Below are 23,640 nucleotides of genomic sequence, written 5' to 3' on the forward strand. Positions count from 1 at the left end.
ATTTTAAAACATACTCCTGCCATATATTAGGGAAAATTCTTTCCCTAATATAACTTATATGATCCACTGAAGAAAAACAGAATTGATTAATTTGGGTTTTTCTTTCTGACCCTTTTGTTTTTGTTCTTTGGGCATATTGATGAGCAGCCACTCATAATACGGGGGCTATAAAGCATGTAGGAGTTGTCTATAAGTACCTGATCTTTCCCTATTCAATTGAGTATTGATCCTAAATTTTCATTCTGTGTTACTTTCTTAAATGAATCTCATGAATCAGGGTACCACGAGTATTTTATATTGTGTATCCTTAAAAATGTTACTTGTTAATGAGGAATTATTAGAAGTTGTTTTAATTCTTGATTTTAGCAGACAGATCCAAAAAAACTCCCATATGAGATTACATACAAAAAAGAATGAGTACTAATTATATGTGAGTTTAATTTACTTTTTTAAAATGAATTTATTTATTTATTTTTAGTTTTCAACATTCACTTCCATAAGATTTTGAGTACCAAATTTTCTCCTCATCTCTCCCCTTACCCCTCCCCAAGACACCGTGTAAATTTATATAAGCTCAACATATATATTCATATTAAACCTATTTCACATTAATCATGTTATAAAGAATTAGAACAATGGGAGAAACCACGAGAAAGAAGAAACAAAAAAAAGAGAGCAAATAATAAGCTTCAATCTGCATTCAGACTCCATAGTTCTTTTTCTGGATGTGAACAACGTTTTCCATCATGAATCTTTTGGAGTTGTCTTAGATCTTTGCATTGCTAAGAAGAAATAAGTCTATCAAAGTTAGTCATTGCATGATGTAACTATAACTGTATACAATGTTCTCCTGGTTCTGCTCACTTCATTCAGCATCAGTTCATATTAGTCTTTCCAGGTTTTTCTGAAGTCTGCCTGCTCATCATTTATTAAAGCACAATAGTATTCCATTACATTCATATACTACAGTATGTTCAGCCTTTCCACAACTGATGGGCATCCCCTCAATTTCCAATTTTTTGCTGCCACAAAACGAGCTGCTACAAATATTTTTGTACTTGTAGGTCCTTTTCCCATTCGTATGATCTCTTTAGGATACAAACCCAGAAATGGTATTGCCAAGTCAAAGGGTATGCACAGTTTTATAGCCCTTTGTGCATAGTTCCAAATTGCTTTCCAGAATGGTTGGATCAGTTCACAACTCCACCAAGAATGCTTTAGTGTTCCATTTTTTCCCACATCTTCTCCAGCATTTATCGTTAATTTACTTTTCATTGGAACACATAAATTATGAACACATTTTAAAAGAACTTTTCAGTTTAAATGTATTTTTAAAGTAAAACACTATGCCCAGGAATTGCTAAGACACTCAGCTCCAAACTCTCTCCTTGGAACAGTGCTTTGCTTTCTCAGCAAATTTCCATGTAACCCTCTCCTCCCTGGTCCTAAACCCCAGCCATCATAAATTTTCTTCCTCCTCTTGTTCCAGGAATTATAATCAAATCAACATTGCCATTTCTCCTAGAAGAGAGCATGTCATTGAACTATCTTATTCAATTTACTATCCCTATGAGTTTTCGAATGAAAGATATGAGATCTTCTAAGATTATAGCATTTCATTATTAGCAACTGTGAAGGCATTACCAAAAAATATTGGTGTTAGAGATAGCCCTTTGTGGTACTAAGAAATTTAGGATTATTGTATGTATGTATGTATGTATGTATATATGTATTGTATGTATGAAAAATACTATGTATTTTTCCAAACTCATTTCAGTTAGATCTCATTAATTCCTGAAATAGCTAATTCTCTACCTATAATATTTATTCAAAATATATCTATCGATGGACTGATTTAATGGGCTGACCCATCTAGATGTTGTAATCTGGGCAGTACTAAATTTTGAAATTTGTTTTTTCTTTTTTTTCTTTCCCCAATTACATTAAAATTTTTTTAAGCATTCATTTTTTAAAAATTTTGAGTTCTAAATTCTCTCCTTTACTCCTTCCTTTCAGAACCCTTCCATTAAAAAGGCAAGCAATATGATATTAATTATACATGTGAGGTCATGCAAAACGTATTTCCCTATTAAGCATATTGCAGAAAAAATAAAGTAAAAAAAATATGCTTCAGTCTACACTGAGAGTTTATGAGGTTTCTCTCTGGAGGTGGATAGTATTTTTCATCATAGGCCCTTCGAAATTATCTTGGATCATTGTCTTGATCAGAGTAGCTAAGTCTTTCATAGTTAATCATCCTTATAATATTGCTCTTACTGAGTACCATATTCTTCTGGTTTTGCTAACTTCCTTTGCATCAGTTCATATAAGTCTTTCCAAATATTTCTGAATCATCCTCCTCATCATTTCTTAATAGCACAATAGTATGCCATAATAATCGTATACTATAGTTTGTTCAACCATTCTCCAATTAATGGGCATCCCCTTGATTTCTAGTTCTTTGCCACTGTGAAAAGAACTACTGTAAATATTTTTGTCTGAAGAGGTCTTTCCCCCTTTTCTTTGCTTTCTTTGGGATACAAACTTAGTAGTGGTATTGTTAGATCAAAGGGTATGCACAGTTTTTTAGCCTTTTGGACTATTCTATAAAATAATTGGACCAGTTCACATCTCTACCAACAGTGCATTAGTGTACCTATTTTTCCATATCCCCTCCAGCATTTATCATTTATCTTTTCTGTCATGTTAGCCAAACTGAGAAGTGTTAGGCTGTATCTCAGAGTTGTGTTAATTTACATTTCTTTAAGCAATAATGGTAGAGGATTTTTGTCATGTGACCATTGATAACTGATTTCTTCTTCTGAAAACAGCCTGTTCAAATACTTTGACCCTTTATTATTTGAGGAATGGTTCTCATTTTTATAAATTTATAAATATATGTATATAATTTATAAATGAGAAATTTGGTGTAAATTTTTCTTCCAAATTTACTGCTTTCCTTCTGATTTTTGGCTGCATTGCTTTTGTTTGTGCAAAAGCCTTTTAGTTTCATGTAATAAAAATTATCTATTTTATTTCCCATGGTCCTCTCTATCTCTTGTTTGGTCATAAACTCTTTTCTTATCCACAGATCTGACAGGTGCATTTTTCCATACTCCCCTAATTTACTTATTTGTTTAAAAATTCTTTATTTATTTACTTTTAGTTTTCAACATTCACTTTTATGAGATTTTGAGTTCTAAATCCCCCCCACACTTTCCCCTCCCCAAGACGGCATGTAATCTGATACAGGCTATCCATGTATTATTATGTTAAACATATTTCCACATTGGTCATATTGTGAGAGAAGAATCAGAACAAAAGAGAAAAACCATGAGAAAGAAAAAACAAAAAAAAACAACAAAAAAAAGAGAAAATAGTATGCCTCGATCTGCATTCACACTCCATAGTTCTTTCTCTGGATGTGATCAGCATTTTCAGTTGTGAGTCTTTTGGAGTTGTCTTAGATCCTTGCATTGCTGAGAAGAGCTAAGTCTAAAAATGTTGGTCATTGAACAATGTTGCTGTTCCTGTATACAATGTTCTCTTGGTTCTGCTCACTTCACTCAGCATCAGTTCATGCAAGTCTTTCTATCCCACTCAGCATCAGTTCATGCAAGTCTTTCTATGTTTTTCTGAAATCCTCCTGCTTACCATTTCTTATGGAACAATAGTGTTCCATTACATTCATATACCACAACTTGTTCAGTCATTCCCTACTTGATGGGCATCCCCTCAATTTGAAATTCTTTGCCACCACAAAAATAGCTGCTGTAAGTATTTTTGTACATGTGGATCCTTGTACCTTTTTTATGGTCTCTTTGGAAACCCTAATTTATTTATAATATCACCCTTTATGTCTAATTTATTTACCCATTTTGACCTTATACAGAGTAATGTTGATTTGTGCCTAGTTTTTGCCAAATTGCTTTCCAGATTTCCCAGCAATTTTTGTCAAATGAAGAGTTCTTACTCTCAACTCTTGGATCTTTGGGTTTAACATACACAAGATTACCGTATAGTTTGAAATCCAGTAATGGTAGGTCATCTTCCTTCATTTTTTTTCATTGATTCCCTTGATATTCTTGATCCTTTGTTCTTCCAGATGAACTTTTGTTATTTTTTTTCTAGCTCTATAAATTAAATTTTTGGAAGTTTGATTGATATGGCACTGAATGGATAAATTAATTTAGGTAGAATTGACATTTTTTTTTTGGCTTGGAGTACCCATGAGCAATGAATATTTCTTATGTTGTTCAGGTCTGTCTTTATTTGTGTGAAAAATATTTTGCAATTGTGTTCATGTAGTCCCTGGGTTTCTCTTAGCAAGTACACTCCCAAGTATTTTATATTATCTATGGTTATTTTAAATGGAATTTCTTTTTATATCTCTTCCTGCTGAGTTTTATGGTCTAGAAATAGAGATGATTTATGTGGTTTATTTCACATCCTGCAACTTTCGTAAAGTTGTTAAATGTTTCGATTAGTTTTTTAGTTGATTCTCTAGGGTTCTCTAAGTATTCCATCATATCATGTTCAGAGAGTGATAGTTTTATTTCCTCATTGTCTATTTTTATTCCTTCAATTTTTTTTGTTTTATTGATATAACTAGCATTTCTAGTAAAATATTGAATAGTAGTGGTGATAATGGACATCTTTATTTTACCCTTGATTTTATTGGGAAAGCTTCCATTTATCTCCGTTACAGATAATGTTTGCTCATGGTTTTAGATTTATACTACTTATTATTTTAAGAAAACCTTCATTTATTCCTAGGCTTTCTAAAGGTTTTAGTAGGAGTGGGTGTTGTATTTTGTCAAAAGCTTTTTCTGCATCTATTGAGGTAATCATGATTTTTTTTGTTTTTGTTATTGATAATGGTTAATGATGGATATAGTTTTCCTAATGTTGAACCAGCTTTGCATTCCTACTTTTCCTACTTCCCTGTTAGGTAAGATGGAGTACTATACCCAGTTGAGTATGTTTCTATATCCTTCCCTATTTGAACCAATTTATATGAGTTAAATTCAAGCATTGTCTGCCTCCTTCCCTCCCCCATTTTCCCCTCTAATGTAAAAGTTCTTTCTTACTCTCCTCTTTTATGTGTAATAATTTCCCCTGTTCTTCCTCTCCCTTACCCCTTCTTTGAGTGCATAACTTTTTGTGATCACCTGAACCTAATCGACTCACTCCCATGCCACCTGCCTATGTAGAGTCCTTATTGCCCTAATAAAAATAAAGTTCTTAGGGCTTACATGTATCATCTTCCCATATGGCAATGTAACAGTTCCAGGGGTGGGGAATCTGCGGCCCCGAGGCCACATGTGGCCTTCAAGGTCCTTATGTGAGGTCTTTTGACTGAGTCCAAGTTTTTCAGAACTAATCTTTTTATTAAGGAGATTTGTTCTATGAAGTTTGGATTCAGTCAAAGGGCCTCACTTGAGGACCTAGAGGGCCACAAGTGGCCTCGAGGCCACAGGTTCCTCACCCCTCAAACCTTGTTGAGTCCATTAGGATTTCTTTTTCATGTTTACCTTTTTATGCTTCTTTTGAGTCTTGTATTTGTCAAAATACAATTTGTCAAAATTTCTATTAAGTTCTGGTCTCTTCATCAGGAAATGTTGAAAGTCCTCTATTTTATTAAATATCTATTTAGTTTTTATTTTGGGATCTCTTTCAGGAGGTGATTGGTGGATTCTTTCCACTTCTATTTTACACTCTGGTTCTAGGATATTAGGGAAGTTTTCCTTTATAATTTCTTGAAATATGATATCTAGGCTCTCTTTTTTTATCATGGTTTTCAGGTAATCCAAGAATTCTTAAATTATCTCTCCTCAGTCTATTTTCCAGGTCAGTTGTTTTTCCAATAAGATATTTCAAATTTTCTTTCATTTTTTTCATTCTTTTGACTTTGTTTTGTTTCTTGGTATCTCATGGAGTCATTATTTTCCAGTTTTGTTCAGTTGGACAAATTGGAGTCATTTTCTTCCAAATTGTCCAGTTTTGGTTTTTAAGGAATTATTTTCTTTATTGGGCCTTTGTACCTCTTTTTTTTTTCCATTTGGCCAGTTTTGCTTTTTAAGGAATTGTTTTCATCACCATTTCCAATTCTATTTTTTAAGATGTTATTTTCTGCAGTATTTTTTGTGCTTCGTTTTGTTAAGTGTCTTGTCATAATTTTCTTCCCTTGCTCTCATTTCTTTCTCCAATTTTTTCTCTACCACTTTTATATGATGTTGAAAAGCATTTTTTAGCATTTCTATGAATTCTGGTTGGGCCTGTGTCTGATTCACTTTTTTTTTTTTTTTCTTGAAAGCTTTGCTTGTAGCTGTTTTGATATTACTGTCTTCTGAGTTGGTGTCTTGATCTTTTCTGTTACCATAGTAGCTTTTTATGGTGAAGTTCTTTTTTTGTTTTTTGCTTATTTTTCCCAGTGTATTACTTGACTTTGAATTTTATGTTAAAGTTGCATTCTGTTCCTGAGGTTGGGGGATGGAGATGGGGCACTGTCCCAAGCTTCAGGCTTTTTCTCACTGCTGTTTTCACAGCTAGTTCTGGTGATTTGAAAGTTTTCAGTGCTTCCAGGGTGGTGTGATCTGGAGAGAGGTGTGGTCACTGGGCCCCGTTCTCTTTCTAGCACAAGCAGTCTTGTTTTTCAGGACTCCTGCTCCCTTGGGACTGGAAATGCTCCTCTCCACTCTTGAACTGTGACCCAGGTGTGGGTATGGGCAATGGAGTGTTTCGTCCTGTGTCCAATACTAGCTCAAGGGTCCTCTGTAGACTCTTTCTGACCACTTGCCAGGTTCCCTTACCACCTGCCTTGAGAGCTCCCAAACTGCTGCTGCTTCTGTCACAGCCACTGGTGTTTATCCAGGTGGGCTCTGGGTCAGCTTCCTCCCCATGTCACAGATCTCTTTCCGGCCTCCAAAGTTGTCTTGGGCTGGAAGAATGTGTCAGTCTAACCTTTTGTTGGTTCTTCCACTCTAGAATTCAATTTGCGGAGTTTTTTTTTAAAGTTGTTTGGAGCGGAATGTTAGGAGAGTTCAGCTGAGTGCTTTCTCAGCCATCTTGGATCTGTCCTGGCTTTATTTTTTTTAGTGTGGATGATGAGGTAAATTTACCTTGAATGGTGTTCCTGAGGTCAATGTCATCTATAAAGAGTAGCATTTTCAGAAGCTCCCGTGCGTAGGAAATTTTACTCTTGCTTGATTCTTGCACAGGAAAATTTTCTTGACAATGGCCCACACCACTGGTGAACATGTGTCTAACTTGATTTTGGTGGTTTATCGAGCAAAATTATCCCTTTTATGACATCTTCAGTGGTTTTGTACACACATACACACGCAGTATAACTTTAATTATGTATGTGTAGGAGAAACTTTAAGGAGAGTCTTGAATATGTAGTTTGCTCTATGAAGTCAGACCCTTCAAATTATTAAACAATAAACACCATGGGAGCTTATATTCTTGAACGTATCTCAGTCTGTTCTTTCATCATGAAGATCACATGATCCTTGACAGGACATTGTTTTCAAGAACCTGCCTTTCACTTTCTCAGGTTTTTGTTTTTTTTTTTTTTTAAATTGAGGATACTATTTATACACACCCAGATCATTCTCCTGAAGACTTTATAGAGGTGAGAAAGCTGGCATGCGGATTAGTGGCATTTGTGTTTTCTTTAGGAAAAGTAACATGTGTTCTTTGTCATTGTTTTTGGACTTTCTATTTGGGAAATGTTCTGAGTGCCTTTAAAATTATTTCAGCTCCAGCACAGATTTTTGGGTGTTTACTTCATCTTGCAGGTCTTCCCAAGTTTCATCTTTCATGTAGTTTATGAATCGGTCAGCTAGCATTTATTAAGCTCCTCCTGTGTGCCAGGCAGGGTGCTAAACACTGGGGATCCAAAGAAAGCGATACACTGTCCATGTTCTCAAGGAGTCCACAGGCTAATGGGGGAGATGCCATGTAAACAACCATTCATAAGCAAGATATATACGGAAGAAATGGAGGTTCATCTTGGAGGAAAGGCACTAAGATTAAGGATTGGGAAAGGCTTCTTGCACAAGGAAAGACTTTGATTGAGACTTGAAGGTGGGTGACACAGTGGGTACAGTTCTGGTCCTGGAGTCAGGAACACTCATCTTTGTGAGTTCAAGGCCAGGCTCGGAAACTTACTAGCTGTCCAACCCTTGGCAGGTCATTTAACTTCCGTTTGCCTCAATTCCTCATCTATAAAACGAGTGGGGAAGGAAATGGCAAACCAATCCTGTGTCTCTGCCAAGAAAACCACAAAAGGGATTGTGGAGAGTTGGACGCATCTGAAAAACAACTTAACCACAACCGCTCAGGGATGTTGTGAGGATCAAATGAGACTTTTTTTTTTTTTTAAAGTGCTCAGTACAGTGCTCAGACATGTAGTAGGCACTATATAAATGCCATTTCTCTCCTTATTTCCCCCACTTGAAAAAAACCAGGAATTCTTGGAGGTAGCATTGAAGAGGGGGAGCGTGGCAGGCATGGGAGACAACTAGAAATAATGTTGGAGTTGGGAGACGGAGTATTATGTGCCAGGCACATCCAAAGACCAGGGTCCCTGCGTCAGAGTAATTATGCTGACTTTTTTAATGCCAGAATTTCTACATTCAATGGACTGTTTTCTTTCAGAGTAGTTCATCTGGAAGTTAATTAGCTTATTATGCTGTGTTGCTACTGCCCAGGCAATTTCTAGAACCCCTGTTTTGGAATTGCCTTCATAATTATGTGCCATGTAACAAAATCAGTCTCATTACTTTGTAGTCACACCTCATTCTTGATCAAATATGGCATTATTTACATTTGATCACCCATCTTATTCATCATACTTGCCTCTTAATAGCTTTGGAGTTTATTAAAAAATCAAATCTGCTTTCAAAGAATCAAGATTTGCTGTTATTGAGGATATTCAAAAGCATATGCTGCAGATTTTAAAGGTAATACCAAAGAAGGGAGCATCAAAAAGGTTTCAACTCTTCCTAAGGTGACTACTTGATGAGAAAACCCTGAATTAGAAGTATATTTTGCAATTTATCAAGTCAGTTGCATTTCCTTAGATTCATCTATAGAGGCACCATTGCTCCGAGGTTACATGGTTATTGCAAATGATAATATTATTACTTTGAATTGCTGGATCTTTCATTTTTGTTTCTTGGCCCTGGCTTTCAGCACTTCGCACAGTTCTTGGCACATAGTAAGCTCTTAATAAACATTCACTCATTCATTTATTCATTCATCTGTACATGTTCCTAGACATCATGATCTGCACTAACTAGATATCATACCAAGCTCTCTGGAGGCCAATTTTCTCCTTGGTACTTTTTGCTGTTTTGTGGGGGAGTATAACTCATGATCTTCCATTATCCTGCTTGATAAAGTTTTACAAATGACCTTGTACAATAACTCTGTGTTGCCTTAATTGCCATGGCAAGAATATCTAAATATTTGATGATTAATATAGTCTGTGGACATTTTTGACCTCACTTTGATCATTCATGCAACAGTTAAACTTTCTAGGGAAATGATAAATGAGTCCATGTCTTCACTTCTATCCATTTCCATTTTTCTCAATTCACAGATGTTAGGTTGAGTTGGAACAGAGTGCTCTCTTTCATTTTTATCTTTTTTCCTAATCTGCTGTTTGTTTTCCCCTTTGCTTAACTAGTTTATGCTCTAACCGCACACATAGCTGATTCTAATGTAACTTCTATGTTTATAATCTATTTTTCCTTTCTGTTAAAATATAGACAGTTTCATTTTTTTAATGTAATCAGTACTTTTTATATCTAGTACTAAAATTCTGTTTAGAACTGAATAAAAAATTGTGATAAATCATTTTAAAAGGGGAAAACCTAGGGTTTTTTGTTTTTTTGTTTTTTGTTTTTTGGTAAGGCAGTTGGGGTTAAGTGACTTGCCCAAGGTCACACAGCTAGTATGTGTGAAGTGTTTGGTCTGAGGCCGGATTTGAACTCAGGTCCTCCTGACTTCAGGGCCGGGGCTCTGTCCACTGCGCCACCTAGCGGCCTGGAAAACCTGGGTTTTTAAAATAATGTGTTATTAATTGAGTAATAATTCTCTATATTATAGAAACTGAAGGAGAAGGAGTCTGCCTTACGGGAAGCAGAACAAAATGTTCTGTCAAGAGACAGGATAATCAACGAACTCAGACTCCGACTGCCTGCGACAGCAGAGCGGGAGCGCCTCCTGGCCGAGCTCAGAACGGAGCGAGAAGAGCCAGAGCACCACCGGGCTTTGAAGGTTGCTCACCAGACCATCGCCAACATGCAAGCCAGGTTAAATCAAAAGGAGGAGGTCTTAAAGAAGTACCAGCATCTCCTAGAAGAAGCCAGAGAGGTATTCTGAGGCGTAGCACGTGGCGGTTTTTGTGAAAGGCTTCTTCATGATCTCATTTACGTTTCAGGACTAAATACTGCAGAGGAAGGAGAGAGTTTACTTTATAATTTCAAAAGGTCCAGTTTAGGAATGGTTACTTCACTGTGATTGCTCAGTAAAACTGACCGGTTTGTGTTTGTGAGAATTTCTGATGTATTGATATAACAAGAGATAAGATGTTCAAATAAGCCCATTTGTGTTCACAAAAGAGAAATTGAGTTAGTAGGTGAAGGCAGAAGGGAAAAAAATAGAATAAACTCAAGCAGATGAATATTCAGAGATCTTGTGAGAAAAAAATCTTGAGCATTCAAAAATTTCCCAGAAAATATAAATGACTTTAAAGTAAAAATATAAATGACTATAAAGTAAGTTGTTGGTTTTTTTAAACACTAGGAAGAATATTTGATCAAATCCAAGGGTAGGCCCATGAACCACGTACTGGTGCATGAGGCCTGGCACTCCACCCTTCTTTTTCAAAAGAGCTCAATTATGCACAGACACACATTCTGCCTCATAGGGATTTAGACAAAATTACTTTTCTTTGAACTTTGTTGAGTTTAGCAGATGGGTTTTATTCTACAAATATTAATTTTAATCTCTTTCTGAGTTACCAGTAGGTTGTATATCTCTTGAGAGCTAGGCCTGTGTGCCATGTCTACCATTGTATTCCTTGTGCCCAATACAGTGTCTTGCGCAGAGGAGGTGCTTAATGAATGTTTTCTCTGTCAAATTGCTGGCCCTGAAAAATTCATCACCTGGTGGCCAGCTTTCTGGTTGTGAGCTTATCTTATATTCAATATCTTGTGCTTGGGTCCGACTTAAAGAGGGCTTCACTAGGCTAGCCACCAATATGTCAGGTTCAGACCCTTTATACAACAAAGCGGAGGAGCAAGTAAAAGTTTGAAATATTAATGATTACAAAATACATGACTTTAAATTTGAATTATGTGATATCACTGTCTTCAGAGGTGAAGGATCTTTGGATGTTTCCACAGGAGCAGAGAGAAATTATCAAGAAGCATGAGGAAGATGTTTTCATTCTTCATCAGAAATTAGATGTGCAGGCTGACAGTTCACTGAGCCAATTCAAAAAAACAGCCATGGTGAGAGCCTCGTCATCTTCTTTTCTGCTTTTATTCAGCGATTTTATTTTAAATGCTTCTATAAATTTAAAAATTGCATTCATTCTGTTTGTTTTAATAAGGACAATATCTGTAAGTAAACAAAGCCCTATAATTGAGTTCAGTCATTTAGATTTGGATATTCAGTGGGTCAAAGTTCACCTCAGAACATTGCTATGTATGGAAAAGGCCTACATCAGCTAGCTTGTAAAATAGGTTTTAGTCTTGTTCCTCAAAACCAGTTGTAAAAAGTGATTCCGTTTTAACCATTGGTATTTTTGGGTTGGACTTGAGTTTTCATTGATGTAAGGAATTCCCAGGAAGAAACTTCCATCTACCAAGCTGCTCTGCAACTTACATACTTTTTTTTTTTTTTGCTTTTTGGTGAGACAATCAGGGTTAAGTGACTTGCCCAGGGTTATACAACTAGTAAGTGTCAAGTGCTTGGTCTGAGGTCAGATTTGAACTCAGGTCCTCTTGACTTCAAGGCTGGTGCTCTATCCACTGCGCCATCTAGCAGCCCCTACAGCTTATATACTTTTGAAGAGTTGCCTAGGTTTATCACTTAACCCCAATTGCCAAAAAAAAAAAAAAAAAAAGAGTTGCCTAGGTTAATGAGACATTAAGTAGCAGAATCAGGGCACAAATCCAGACTCTCTGACACCCAAAGCTTCTCTCTGCCCCACTATGCCAGGCAGTATCTCTATTTCAACAACATGGGAAAATAGAAAAGAGCAGAAATCTGACCAGAGGCGAGGATCTCTGAACAATCTGTGCTTGCTCAGAAATGTATAAAATCATGATGATCCATCCAAATTAGAAAATGACAGAGCAGGGCTAAGAGCTCCTGTCTCCTCCCTCTTGTTTAGGGGCTCACATAGTAGACTGAAAAGTGTGCTAGACTGCCATGTTTCTCAGAGGATGACTGTTACTCTCAGAGTATGGTCAGATTTCATTTTCACACTTGTTACAAGTTCCGTGGCTTTGATACACCCTTTGATGTTCAGACCAGTAGGAATAAATTGATACCGGCTGCTTCCGTAGATAGAAGGCTGGGCCAGGAGTCAGGAAGACCTAACTTCAAATTCGGCCTCACTCACTAGATGTGTGACCCTGGACTTAACTTCTGTCTGCCTCAGTTTCCTCAACTGTAAAATGGGGACAACAATAGCACCTACCTCCCAGGGTATTTTTGAGGATCAAATAAAGATAATATTTTTTAAAAAGCACTTAGTGCAATGTCTCCCATATAGTAGGTACTATGTAAATGCTAGTCATTATTATTATTACTACTATTGATATTAATATTATTACTGTTTTAAGAATTATTTTACAGCATGTTAGAAACATTTCAGACCATAATTAACTTTTAATTTCCAAACATTTTTTAAATAAACGATGGTGTTTTTTTTTTACCATTTCAAATGAAAACATTACAGTTTATCACTCTTATTTTTCTAAGTATAAAAAGGCCTTGAAATTATTGATATTTGAAATGTAATTTTTAAAAATGTAAATTTTTAAAAAATTAAAATACAAATAAATGACTTCCTTAAACTGAAAATCTACAGGCAAAAACATGCTGGTTGTCCAAACCTTTCTCTCTTCCATAACTGTTTTCTGCCCAATGAAAAGGCAGTGCACATGAAAGAAATTGTATCTCTCTTGGCATGTATCTTTCCTGTTTTCTCTTAAAAACCTACTTTTTCTACTTAGATGTCATCACATTAACATATATATGTATGTATATATTATATATACTATACATATTATATATATGTAACATATATATGTATAAAATGTGTATACATACACATATGTATGTGCTTTGGTCTGTGCTCTAAGTCTATCAGTTCTCTATCAGAAGGTTGATAGCATGTTTCATCATGAATCATGAGTCCTCTGGAATTATGGTTGGTCATTGTGTTGATCAGTTACTGATTCTTTCAAAGTTGTTTCATCTTTACAATATTGTTATATAAATTGTTCTCCTTTTGCTCACTTCACTTTGCGTCAGTTCATATGAGTCTTCCCAAGTTTCTCTGAAATTATCCCTTTATACCATTTATACCATATACAGTAGTATTCCATCACATTCATATACCATAATGTGTTTAGCCATTTCCTAATTAATGTGCACTTCCTCAATTTCCAATTCTTTGCCACCCTGAAAAGAGCTGCTATAAATATTTTTGTACACATGAAATCTTTTCTTCTTTTTTAAAAAAATCTCTTTGGGGTCTTTATAGACCCTAGCATGATATTGCTGAATCAAAGGGTAGGAACAGTTTAATAGTTTTGGGGGGCATAGTTCCCAGTTGTTTTGTAGAGTGGCTGGGCCAGTTCACAACTCCATCAGTAGTACATTAATATACCTGTTTTCCCACAGCCCCTCAAGCATTTGTCCTTTTCCTTTTTTGTCAACTTAGCCAATTGGATTCATGTAAGGCGATACCTCAGAGTTATTTTAATTTGCTTTTCTCTTATTAGTGATTTAGAACATTTTTTCGTATGACTATTGATAGTTTATATTTCTTCCTCTGACATTATATGGGAAATAGCTCTTATTCTTATAAATTTGACTCAATTCCCTGTATGTTTTCTTTAATTTCTAATCATATCCAATTTGCTGAATTTGGCAGTGAATTTCTTGGCATTCACAATGAAAAAGAAAATACACTGGTCTATATGGTTCTAATTGACCGATAGGGAAAAAAAAAAAACCAAAAACAAAACCCACATACAGATATCATGAGAGACTAGCTTTTATCAGCCCTGAAATCAGGAAAAAATTTATTAGCTGGGCCTCCATCTAAGTGTCGAGTGGCCCTGGTAACTTGAACAGTGTCTTTGGCTGTGGTTTTATAAATGACACAGAGCTGCTGTCTACATGCCTCTCATACTGGCTTTCTCTTCAAATTTAGGACATGTTACTAAGTTTTGACTTTTAGCTCCGCGCAGTTTGTTTTCATACCGCCCCTTGCTCATCCTTGTTACTCCCACCTTCTGACTTCCAGGTGATGATGCTCCCTGCTTCAAATGCTCTTTTTTTTTTTTTTAACTTTTTTGGCGAGGCAGTTGGGGTTAAGCCCAGGGTCACACAGCTAGTAAGTATCAAGTGTCTGAGGCCGGATTTGAACTCCGGTCCTCCTGACGCCAGAGCTCTATCCCCTGCTAGTTGCCCCTAAATGCTCTTTTCTTTCCATCACTGTCACTTCCAGTGATTCCTCCCACCCACCAATAATAACCACCCTTGTAACAAATAAGTACCATCTAGTCAGATAAAGAAACAAATTATCAGTGACTAAAATACATGCATTCCATTTTGCATCTATTATTCATGCCCTATACTGGGAAGCATGAGGTTTGCTTCACCCTCAGTATTTTGAACTCATGACAGGTCACTGGATTCACCAGAGATTATTGTATATTGTGTTCACTAGGTTCTTCTTATTTTGATCTGCATCAGTTTATGTAGATCTTCACAGTTTTCTCTGAGTTTTTCACATTCAGCATTAAAAATGTAAATGAGTGAAACTTTATAATGTCCAACTTGTCGTTTTTTCCATATGCATTTTGTATATTGAGGGTAAATTAGATATATGTCTCTGCTCCTGGAAATTGAGGAAAAGAGCTTAGGGTATAATTGAATGCCCAAAAAGTACACTTAAGAGGAAAAAACAAGTCTCTGGCCATTTTGATGGTTTGACATCAAACTGTTTGGAATTGAATATAGTAAATTTACCTCAATACTAAAATGTGTCATTCTGCTCTGTTGATCAGTGTTTGGTATTTTGAGTCACCCTGTGCACATTGATACACAGCGAGTATGTGTGTAATTTTGTGATGGAAATGAATGATTAAAATTCAGATTGTTGTGTTTGAATAATTTGGGAAATAAAATTAAAACATGTGGTTATTGTAGTTTTGTATTATATATGAAAATGATTATCACTGTTCATATTTCATAGGAGTTAATGAAACAGCCTTCTGTACCAGTTGCTACCAGCAAGCATTTCATGCGTCTGGCAGAGATGGAGCAAACGGTTGCGGAACAGGATGATTCTCTTTGTTCACTTTTGACCAAAATGAAGAAAATGTCGCACGAAATAGACATACAAAAACAAATCACTTTAACGAAAGTCAAAGAATTCGAAAGCATCCGAGCCCGGTAAGTGCGATAAAGCAGTTGTGATTACTGTTGGAATGTGCACCAGGACAGGTGTTAGAAGGCCTAACTAAGAGTGAGTCCTGCCTTGGCCACTTACTGACCAGCTGACCTTTCTGAAAAATAAATTTTTATTGATAGTCTTTGTTTTTCCATCACCCATATTTATCCCCTTCCCCTCTCACAGAGAATCATCCATTAGAACAAAGAATTTAAAAAAAAAAGAGAAGAGTAAAAAAATCAGCAAAGCCAATATAAAGAAAAAAATCTGATATTATATGCAATTCACCCTATCTATAGAATACTGATTCTCATCTCTTTCTTGATTAGCCATCTGACCTTGAACAACTCACGTAATCAGAAGGTAGATATTGGTAATACTTGTTGTGAGGTATATGTGAAAGCACTTTGAAAACTAAAAGATATATAAGTGTAAAACACTATTGTTACTATTACTATCAGTATCGTTAATAGTGGATGTTAAGTGTTCTCCGAGTAGTATAATAGGAGTTTTGAAGGGATACTTTCAGAATATAGATTAAAAAAAAAAATCTAACCCTGAAGAAATTTATAGTTCTTCAGATCATAGTGATATTAAACTAATCCAATCTCCACGATCATTTATTCTGCTTTGGTTAACAAACTGTGATTTAAGGAAAAATTTTCTCCTTAGCAGAAATAGAGACTTAATAGTAATAGGTTTTATATTTGTGGTCTTCCAGCATAAAAGCCTTGTTTTTAAGAGCTAAATAGTAATTTTTTTTATATAACGTGAATTTGAATAAAGCCACTCTGTGTATTTTGATTGTTATTTAAATTATAGTACATGGCTATTTAGAAAATAATCATCTGTTTTATTCTTGTGTATTATTTAGGCCTGACAGATAAAATAAATGTTTTGTACTTTAAGATCCTTCTCATTTCCGTTTAAATTACCTCATTCAAATTCTACTAAACCTTCGTATTTACATTAGCAGTAGATACTGTTAGATATATTATCACATACACTAGATTTTTGATGTTTATTCATTGAATTTGTTGTGTATCAGAATCAGAATAAATCAAGCTAAAGTTCCATTACCCCACCCTCACCCGTACCCCACATGAATCAGGTTTTAGGAATCTGAATAATTGCCTAAGTATTTGTCTTTATATACTCTTTATTGAGCTAGGCCTACTTGTGTGCACTAGAATTAGACACAGTAGAAAGATTGATTATCTTCTTTTCACTTACATTGTGAGGAACCAAAACATGCTGATTCTACTATACCCAGCTACCTAACAAGCCATGGGCTTGTTAGATATATTGCTTGTGTTGCCAGATATATTACTTATATTCAGTTGCAGTAGCCACTTATTTAATTTGGTAATAGAGTCTTTGGAAACTTAAAACTTTAGTAAAGTTTATTACTTGGCAATAACCATCATATTTTTCCCATTGTAATTAATAAATTCCATCATAATTTGATAAAATTTAGTATTTTGTCATTGCAGCAAAGTTGGCATTCAAACTGAATTTAATTATTGAAGCTTGTGAGAAGATTGATGACTAATATGGTCTTTGTTTATCATAGACCATATGACTTGAGTAACAGAATTGCGTGGTGTCAGAGCTTTCCAGAGTGAGCACATGAATGTGGAGAAGCAGAGCCCCCTCACTTACCCAGGTTGCTGAAGAAGGATTTCCTGGGATGGAGGATTGTTCTCAATTTATTGTTCCATTATGGTTTGGAAGCTCATACTCCTAGGCCTCTCCTTTTCCATTTGTGACACATTCAGAGAGGCTTTCTGTCCACTTAAGGAGCTTATATCCCAGAAAACGTTCGTTCTAGCAAAATCAAGATAATTTGAGCATTCCATTAAATGCATGCTTGTTTCTTTATTCCAGCCTTGAAGAAAATCATGCAGAGGTTGTGAAAAAACTGAATGCTGAGATAGAAGACTTAAAATATTCTATGTCCCAGACAGAGAGGGAGCTGCAGTACTTTAAATCTGAAGTACAGATTCAGAAAGAAGCTAACACAAGAGCTCCAACAGCCACCATGAAAAATTTAGTAGAACGGCTAAAAGGCCAATTAGCCTTGAAAGAGAAACAGCAAAAAGTAAGTATTCAGCAACTCAGGTATTAATGGAAGAGAGTAATGTAAGATTATGTGTTGCTGTGATTTAGAAAGTAGTGTTAAAATATTTGCATTACATATTTCAGCATTTTGTTTTAATTAAAAAGAGATTCTTGATTCCCGTTAATTCCTTAACACTGGAAAATCTGGCCTTTCCTAAGAATGCCCTGAAATTACACTTAGCCCCATGAAAATCTGAGTACTTTAAATGTCCTTAGTGAGCTGTGCGGAGGTAGAGGTATTCTGGAATCGTGCATAGCTTCCTTTGATGAGTTCAGGTCCCCAGGCAAAGGATGACCCGGTGCCACTAGATCCACCGCTTCCTGATACCTGCTTCTCACTAGGTTTTCTGAACACTTCTCTCTCTCGGTCGTCCTCCTACCTGTCTGACCACTTCTTCTAAGTCTCCTTTGCTGGGTCTTCATCCAGGTCATGCTTGCCTGGCAAATATGGTTGCTTGCCCAGTGGGTGGGTGTTCTCCACTTAGACCCATCCACTGGGCAAGCATTAGTTACCATGTTAGGGGTCTTTGGAAGATCCTAGAAAATGGAAGAGGTGCCACAGGACTAGAGGACAGATACCTGGAGAAACACATTTCCTTCTTGTCATAGGATATCCAGTTCAGAGGATCGTAGATTTAGAAGTAGAATGGACTTTAGAGGCCATGTAGTGTAATGCCCTTTTTTAGATGAGAAAACTGAGGCCCAAAGAGATAAAGTATGTTGTAGGTAGGAATTGACAGAGCCAGGATTTGAACCTAGGTCCTCTGGCCCCAAATGCAGTGGGATAATCCTACTCCTTCTCGTCCAGTCACAATTGGTCAGTTTATGTTCACTGCTCCAGAGCACCTGATTGCAGAGGGCTTGGGGTGTCTAGCTCTTCATTTGTCTGAAACTCAATCCCAAATCATTTAGCTCCCTGCTAAATATGAGAGCAGCCTCTTTAGCATCTTACTCTGTCCCTCCCAAAGTTCATCTTGTTACTCTTTGTCTTTTCTTTCAGCTTCTCCCTAGCTTTTTGTAGAACTCTTTGTAAACTTCTTTTCTAAAGATTTCCTCATAAAAAATGAAAACAAAGCAGTAAACTTAAGACATTTCTCATAAGAAAGAAGATGATTGCTCCCATTCTCTCTCTCCTATTTTCTTCATCTAGACTTATGGGTTAGGGCTAGTGCACATGCATGGCCTCCACAGGGCAAGGTGCTTCGCTTCAAGCCATTTCTCAAGCACCATGCTCAACTCTCAGCACAAATGCTTTCTGCAAGGTCAAATTTAAGTTCTTAAAGTTATTAATCCTATCTGAACTCCTAAAGAGATAGACAGGGTCTCCCAGGGCGATGCACTCAAGAAATGATTTACATGTGTATCCAATAAGGGCTGAAATAGATAAGCCATCGGCTTCCTTTCAGCTCTGAGACTATAATTTAAAATGATTACTTTGGGGTGAGCTTCAGTCTGTAGCAGGAGAGGCTCTGCTCACATCAGTAGGATTGGAGAGCTGTCAAAATACTGAAATAGATACACGCATACATATGTATGTACGTATGTTTTTACTAAAGCCCTTTTCTCTTGGATTGTATTAGAAATTCATTTCTTGTGTGTGTGTATGTTCATTTAGCAATTTTTCATAGCAAATCCTTATTTTTATGAAATGCTTTTTTTATGGATTTGAATCTCCCTAGGCCCTCAGTCGAGCACTTTTGGAACTCCGGGCTGAGATGACAGCTGCTGCTGAAGAACGCATCATTCTTTCCGCATCCCAGAAAGAGGCAAACCTCAATGTTCAGCAGATTGTTGATCGCCATACTAGAGATCTCCAGGTGACCACCAGTGACTTAGGCCGTTTACTTTTGAACTAAGAATTCTCTTGAAAGACAGTTTATTTCAGGATATAGGCAAGCTAACCCAGTGAATGCAGTATAATGTGTACATTTGATGGCACATTTTTTTTTTTTTTGGTGAGGCAATCGGGGTTAAGTGACTTGCCCAAGGTCACACAGCTAGTACATGTCCAGTGGTTGGTCTGAGGCTGGGTTTGAACTCAGGTCCTCCTGACTTCAGGGCCAGTGCTCTATCCACTGTGCCACCTAGCTGCCTGATTGCCCATTTTTTTTTTATGGTAGAAAATTTCATTCTCTGTGGCATGCAGGTGTTTATTATGTGATAAGTCAAATTGTGGATAGTAGTATAGGGCATAAAGTGTGAGAGGGTGGTCAGGCTATTTGAAAATGGAAAGAGATAATTTTCAAATCTCACCTTGGGCTCACAAATACTCTGTCCCAGATCTGTATGAAAATACCTTGACACACACACACACACACACACACACAAAATCTGTCTGCAGATGCCCAGTGACTGAGCTCTACAAACCTGAGGCCTGTTCCTGGGTGACATCTCTAGTAAGCTGGTTAACTGCTAGAACAGGGAGATTGGAAACTTCCTAAGTGACAGGAGGTTGCATATCTGTGATTAGTGCATAACCCTTCTTACTTTCTTCAGAGGGTGAGACATGAGGAGCCAGTTTAGATCCTGTGCCTCACCTCACCCTGATACTTTAAACTTTATAGAACTATGGTACTTCCTTTTATCTTTGGCCTGAATTCTCCAAAGAAATGAGCTGCTTCCTGTTATAATCTTATTAAAACCGTTACTTACACTCACATGGTGTTATAAATGCACATGTTTTTGGTCTGCGAATAACTTAACAAATCATTCTTTTTCTGATGATTGTCTTTCCCATTGAGGTCTGTCCACTAACCAGCTTCCTGGTCTTTCTCTATAGAGGTCAGGGAGGTATGGGTGTGGGATAAAACATCAAACTTATTTGATACATTGATTAGTTTTGCTGAAATTTTTTTTCTTTATTATGAGATTGCTTTCTAGGGAAGGGTACAGAGAGAGAGAGAGAGAGAGAGAGAGATACAAAGGAAAATGTAGATGATGTAAAAACAAAAGATTTCCATAAAAGTCACTGAAACAGAAGCCCAGTGTTTGATAAATTCAGGACCATAACTTGCTGTAGAGGACCTCAGTTTTTGACAAGAAATGCTAAGAAAATTGGGAAGCAGTTTGACAGAAATTGGTTTTAGACCAACAGCCTATATCACAGGAAGCACAATTAAGTGGATACACAACCTGAATGTGAAAGGTTACATCATTAAAAAAAATAGAAAAGAACGAGGTAACCTTTCACCACTGTGACTAAAAGGATAATGCTTAACTAAAGAAGGAAGAGAGATTATCATAAAAGGCAAAATAGACCATTTCAGTTACATGTAATTAAACTTTTGCTTGACTGAAATTGATGAAAAAGAATAAAAAAAGAAACTGTTGAATGGGGAAAATATTTTCAATCATTTCACTGATACAAGTTTAGTATCAAAGATTAGGAAATTCACACAAACATATGAGATATACCTCAATACACAAAGAAATGATTTTCAAAAGAAGGATTGCAAAGAATAAATGATCCAAGTGAACACATTCCAAATCAGTCATAGAAAAAGATTGCAAATGAAAACAGCTGAGATTTCACCCTGAAATTATTGGGCATCATGACAGAAAACTGGAACAGTCATGCCACACAAAGGCTTTAAGAAGCCTAGAAGGACTCTTGGTAGAATGATGACTTGGTCCAGCCGTTCTAGATATTGGCTTAAAATGGTGTAAGAAAAGGGACTAAATTGTTTGTACCTTTGACCCTATAGTCTTCCTACTGGACAGACAACCCAAGGGGGTCAGACAGAGAAACCAACACCCAGTGTATAACAGAATATTCATAACAACTCTCTGTATGTTAGCAAAGAACTGGAAATATAGTGGATGACCTAAAAGTGGGCAATGGCTGAAAAAAACTGTAGTATGTGAATGTCATTGATTAGTATCATGTGGCAAGAAATGATGAATGTAAAGAATTCAGGAACATGGAACATTTATATAAATTGTTGCAGTGAAATAAATCGACTCAAAAGAACAGTATACATATAATGAGATCACAGTGAAACCAGACCCTTCGTGATAGAACGCATAGTGATAGTTCTGGGGAATAGATGGTGAAACTTACTTCCCCAGAAGCAGAAGACCTAAGCGTAGAATGTTGTATACGTTGTCAGACAGGGTTGCTGTTTCAGGTGTCCTTGCTCTGTTTTCCTTTGTTACTAGAGAAGGTTCGGTTTGGGATGTATGTGGCCAAGTGGTTTTTCCAGAAAGAATGATATAAAAACAGAATTTATTGTTGTCTTATTTTGTTAAAAAAAATTTCTAAACAGAATATTTCCGTTTCCCTTCCTTGTAAAGGTTCATATAGAAGATTTAAGTGAAAATCTTCTAAAATGTAAAGAAGCTCTTAAAACAAGTAAAAGCAGAGAGGACTCTTTGAGTAATCAGTTGGATGACTTAAACAATGAAATGCAGAAAAAACAGAAAGCTTATAATAAAATACTTAAAGAAAAAGAAGAATTAGAAAAAGAAAATGAAGAACTGAAGAAGCGCATTAAAAGGTTAACCTGTGGATTGCAGGTAAAGATTTTTCATGTGTGTGATAGTTTAGATTTTGATTTACCATTTATGTGGTAGTAGAGCAGTTTTTGTGTATCAAATTTTACTTCAACCTGTCATTGAATCTCTACCTAATTAATAAAATTGGTTATCAGATCAGTTTGGTTAAAACAGCTATCCATTGTTAAGTGACTTTTGGAATCAGAGTAATAGCACAGTATACCCTTTTCTTACTGAGGTGCAGAAAATTATACTTGGTAGTACACATATATTGTTTAACAATATTTAACAGTATTGTTTAACAAGTGTTTTTATTAGATGTAAAAATGTTTTCAAAACATTTCCCGTAATAAGAAAAGTTACCTCACATTTTATTTCAGTATTTGACTGACTAAAATGCAAAGATGTACTTTAACTTTTCAGAGCAAACCTCCTGTAGATAACAAACAGAGTGTTATAGATGAACTTCAGAAGAAAATTAAAAATTTAGAAAGTCAACTGGAAAAATTTAGTAGTGAAGCAGAAACGAAAGAAAAGGTATGTAAACAACAGTTCATCATTATTGTTCAAATGGTCATGTATGTTTCTAGATTAAATTGCTCTATCAGGCAACAAATACATTGATTGCCTGTTAAATATCCACACCTGTGCTAGGCTCTTTGTATAATACAAAAATATGTGAGACTTGTCCCTTGATAGCTTAGGACTGGTTAGAGAAACTCTACCACCAAATAGGAGACAGAGAAAACCCAGCCATGTTATGGGATATTGAATACTAGCTCAGAAGGCATGCACAGAAGGGAGAGATCATTGTGATCTGGAATACTCAGACTAGACTCAAACTGGGCTTTTTAAAGATAAGTAGCTTTGAGAGCAGAGGAAAGGAGAGCATTCCCAATGGTCAGTCAGTAAACATTTATTAAGCACCTACTATGTGCCAGGCACTGTACTTGATAGTGGAGATACAAAAAGAGGCAAAAAATAGTCCCTTTCCTTAAGGACTTCACAATCTAATAGAGAGACAATATGCAAACAAATAATGTACACAACCTATATACTGAGGTTGTTGTGTCTGACTAACTCCTCATGACCTCATTTAAGGTTTTCTTGGCAAAGATACTGGAATGGTCTGTCATTTCCTTCTCCAGCTCATTTTACAGATGAGGGAACTGAAGCAAACAGGGTGAAGTGACTTGCAGAGGGTCACACAGCTAGTAAGTGTCAGACTGGATTTGAACTTGGGAAGATGAGTCTTCCTGTCTCCAGGCCTGGCAATCTATGCAGTAGGATAAATAGGAAATAATAATTCT

The 23,640-nt window shown here is 36.3% G+C and overlaps 1 protein-coding gene across 2 annotated transcripts in view; it reads left to right on the top strand.

The window, feature by feature from the left end:
• CEP290 (centrosomal protein 290) overlaps positions 1-23,640 on the top strand; it is a 101,639-nt gene that overhangs the window by 53,593 nt on the left and 24,406 nt on the right. For both annotated transcript variants that reach the window (XR_003567340.1, XM_027842499.1), the window contains exons 35-41: positions 10,120-10,386; positions 11,421-11,528; positions 15,518-15,717; positions 17,603-17,816; positions 19,516-19,653; positions 22,130-22,351; positions 22,754-22,867. Coding sequence is in view for 1 of the 2 variants with exons in the window: in XM_027842499.1 (XP_027698300.1) it covers positions 10,120-10,386; positions 11,421-11,528; positions 15,518-15,717; positions 17,603-17,816; positions 19,516-19,653; positions 22,130-22,351; positions 22,754-22,867 (1,263 nt within the window). In the remaining variant the exon portion in view is untranslated. The remainder of the gene's footprint in view (positions 1-10,119; positions 10,387-11,420; positions 11,529-15,517; positions 15,718-17,602; positions 17,817-19,515; positions 19,654-22,129; positions 22,352-22,753; positions 22,868-23,640) is intronic.

The sequence above is a fragment of the Vombatus ursinus genome, unplaced genomic scaffold (genome assembly GCF_900497805.2).
Source record: "Vombatus ursinus unplaced genomic scaffold, bare-nosed wombat genome assembly UNPS02014874.1, whole genome shotgun sequence".
NCBI lineage: Eukaryota > Metazoa > Chordata > Mammalia > Diprotodontia > Vombatidae > Vombatus > Vombatus ursinus.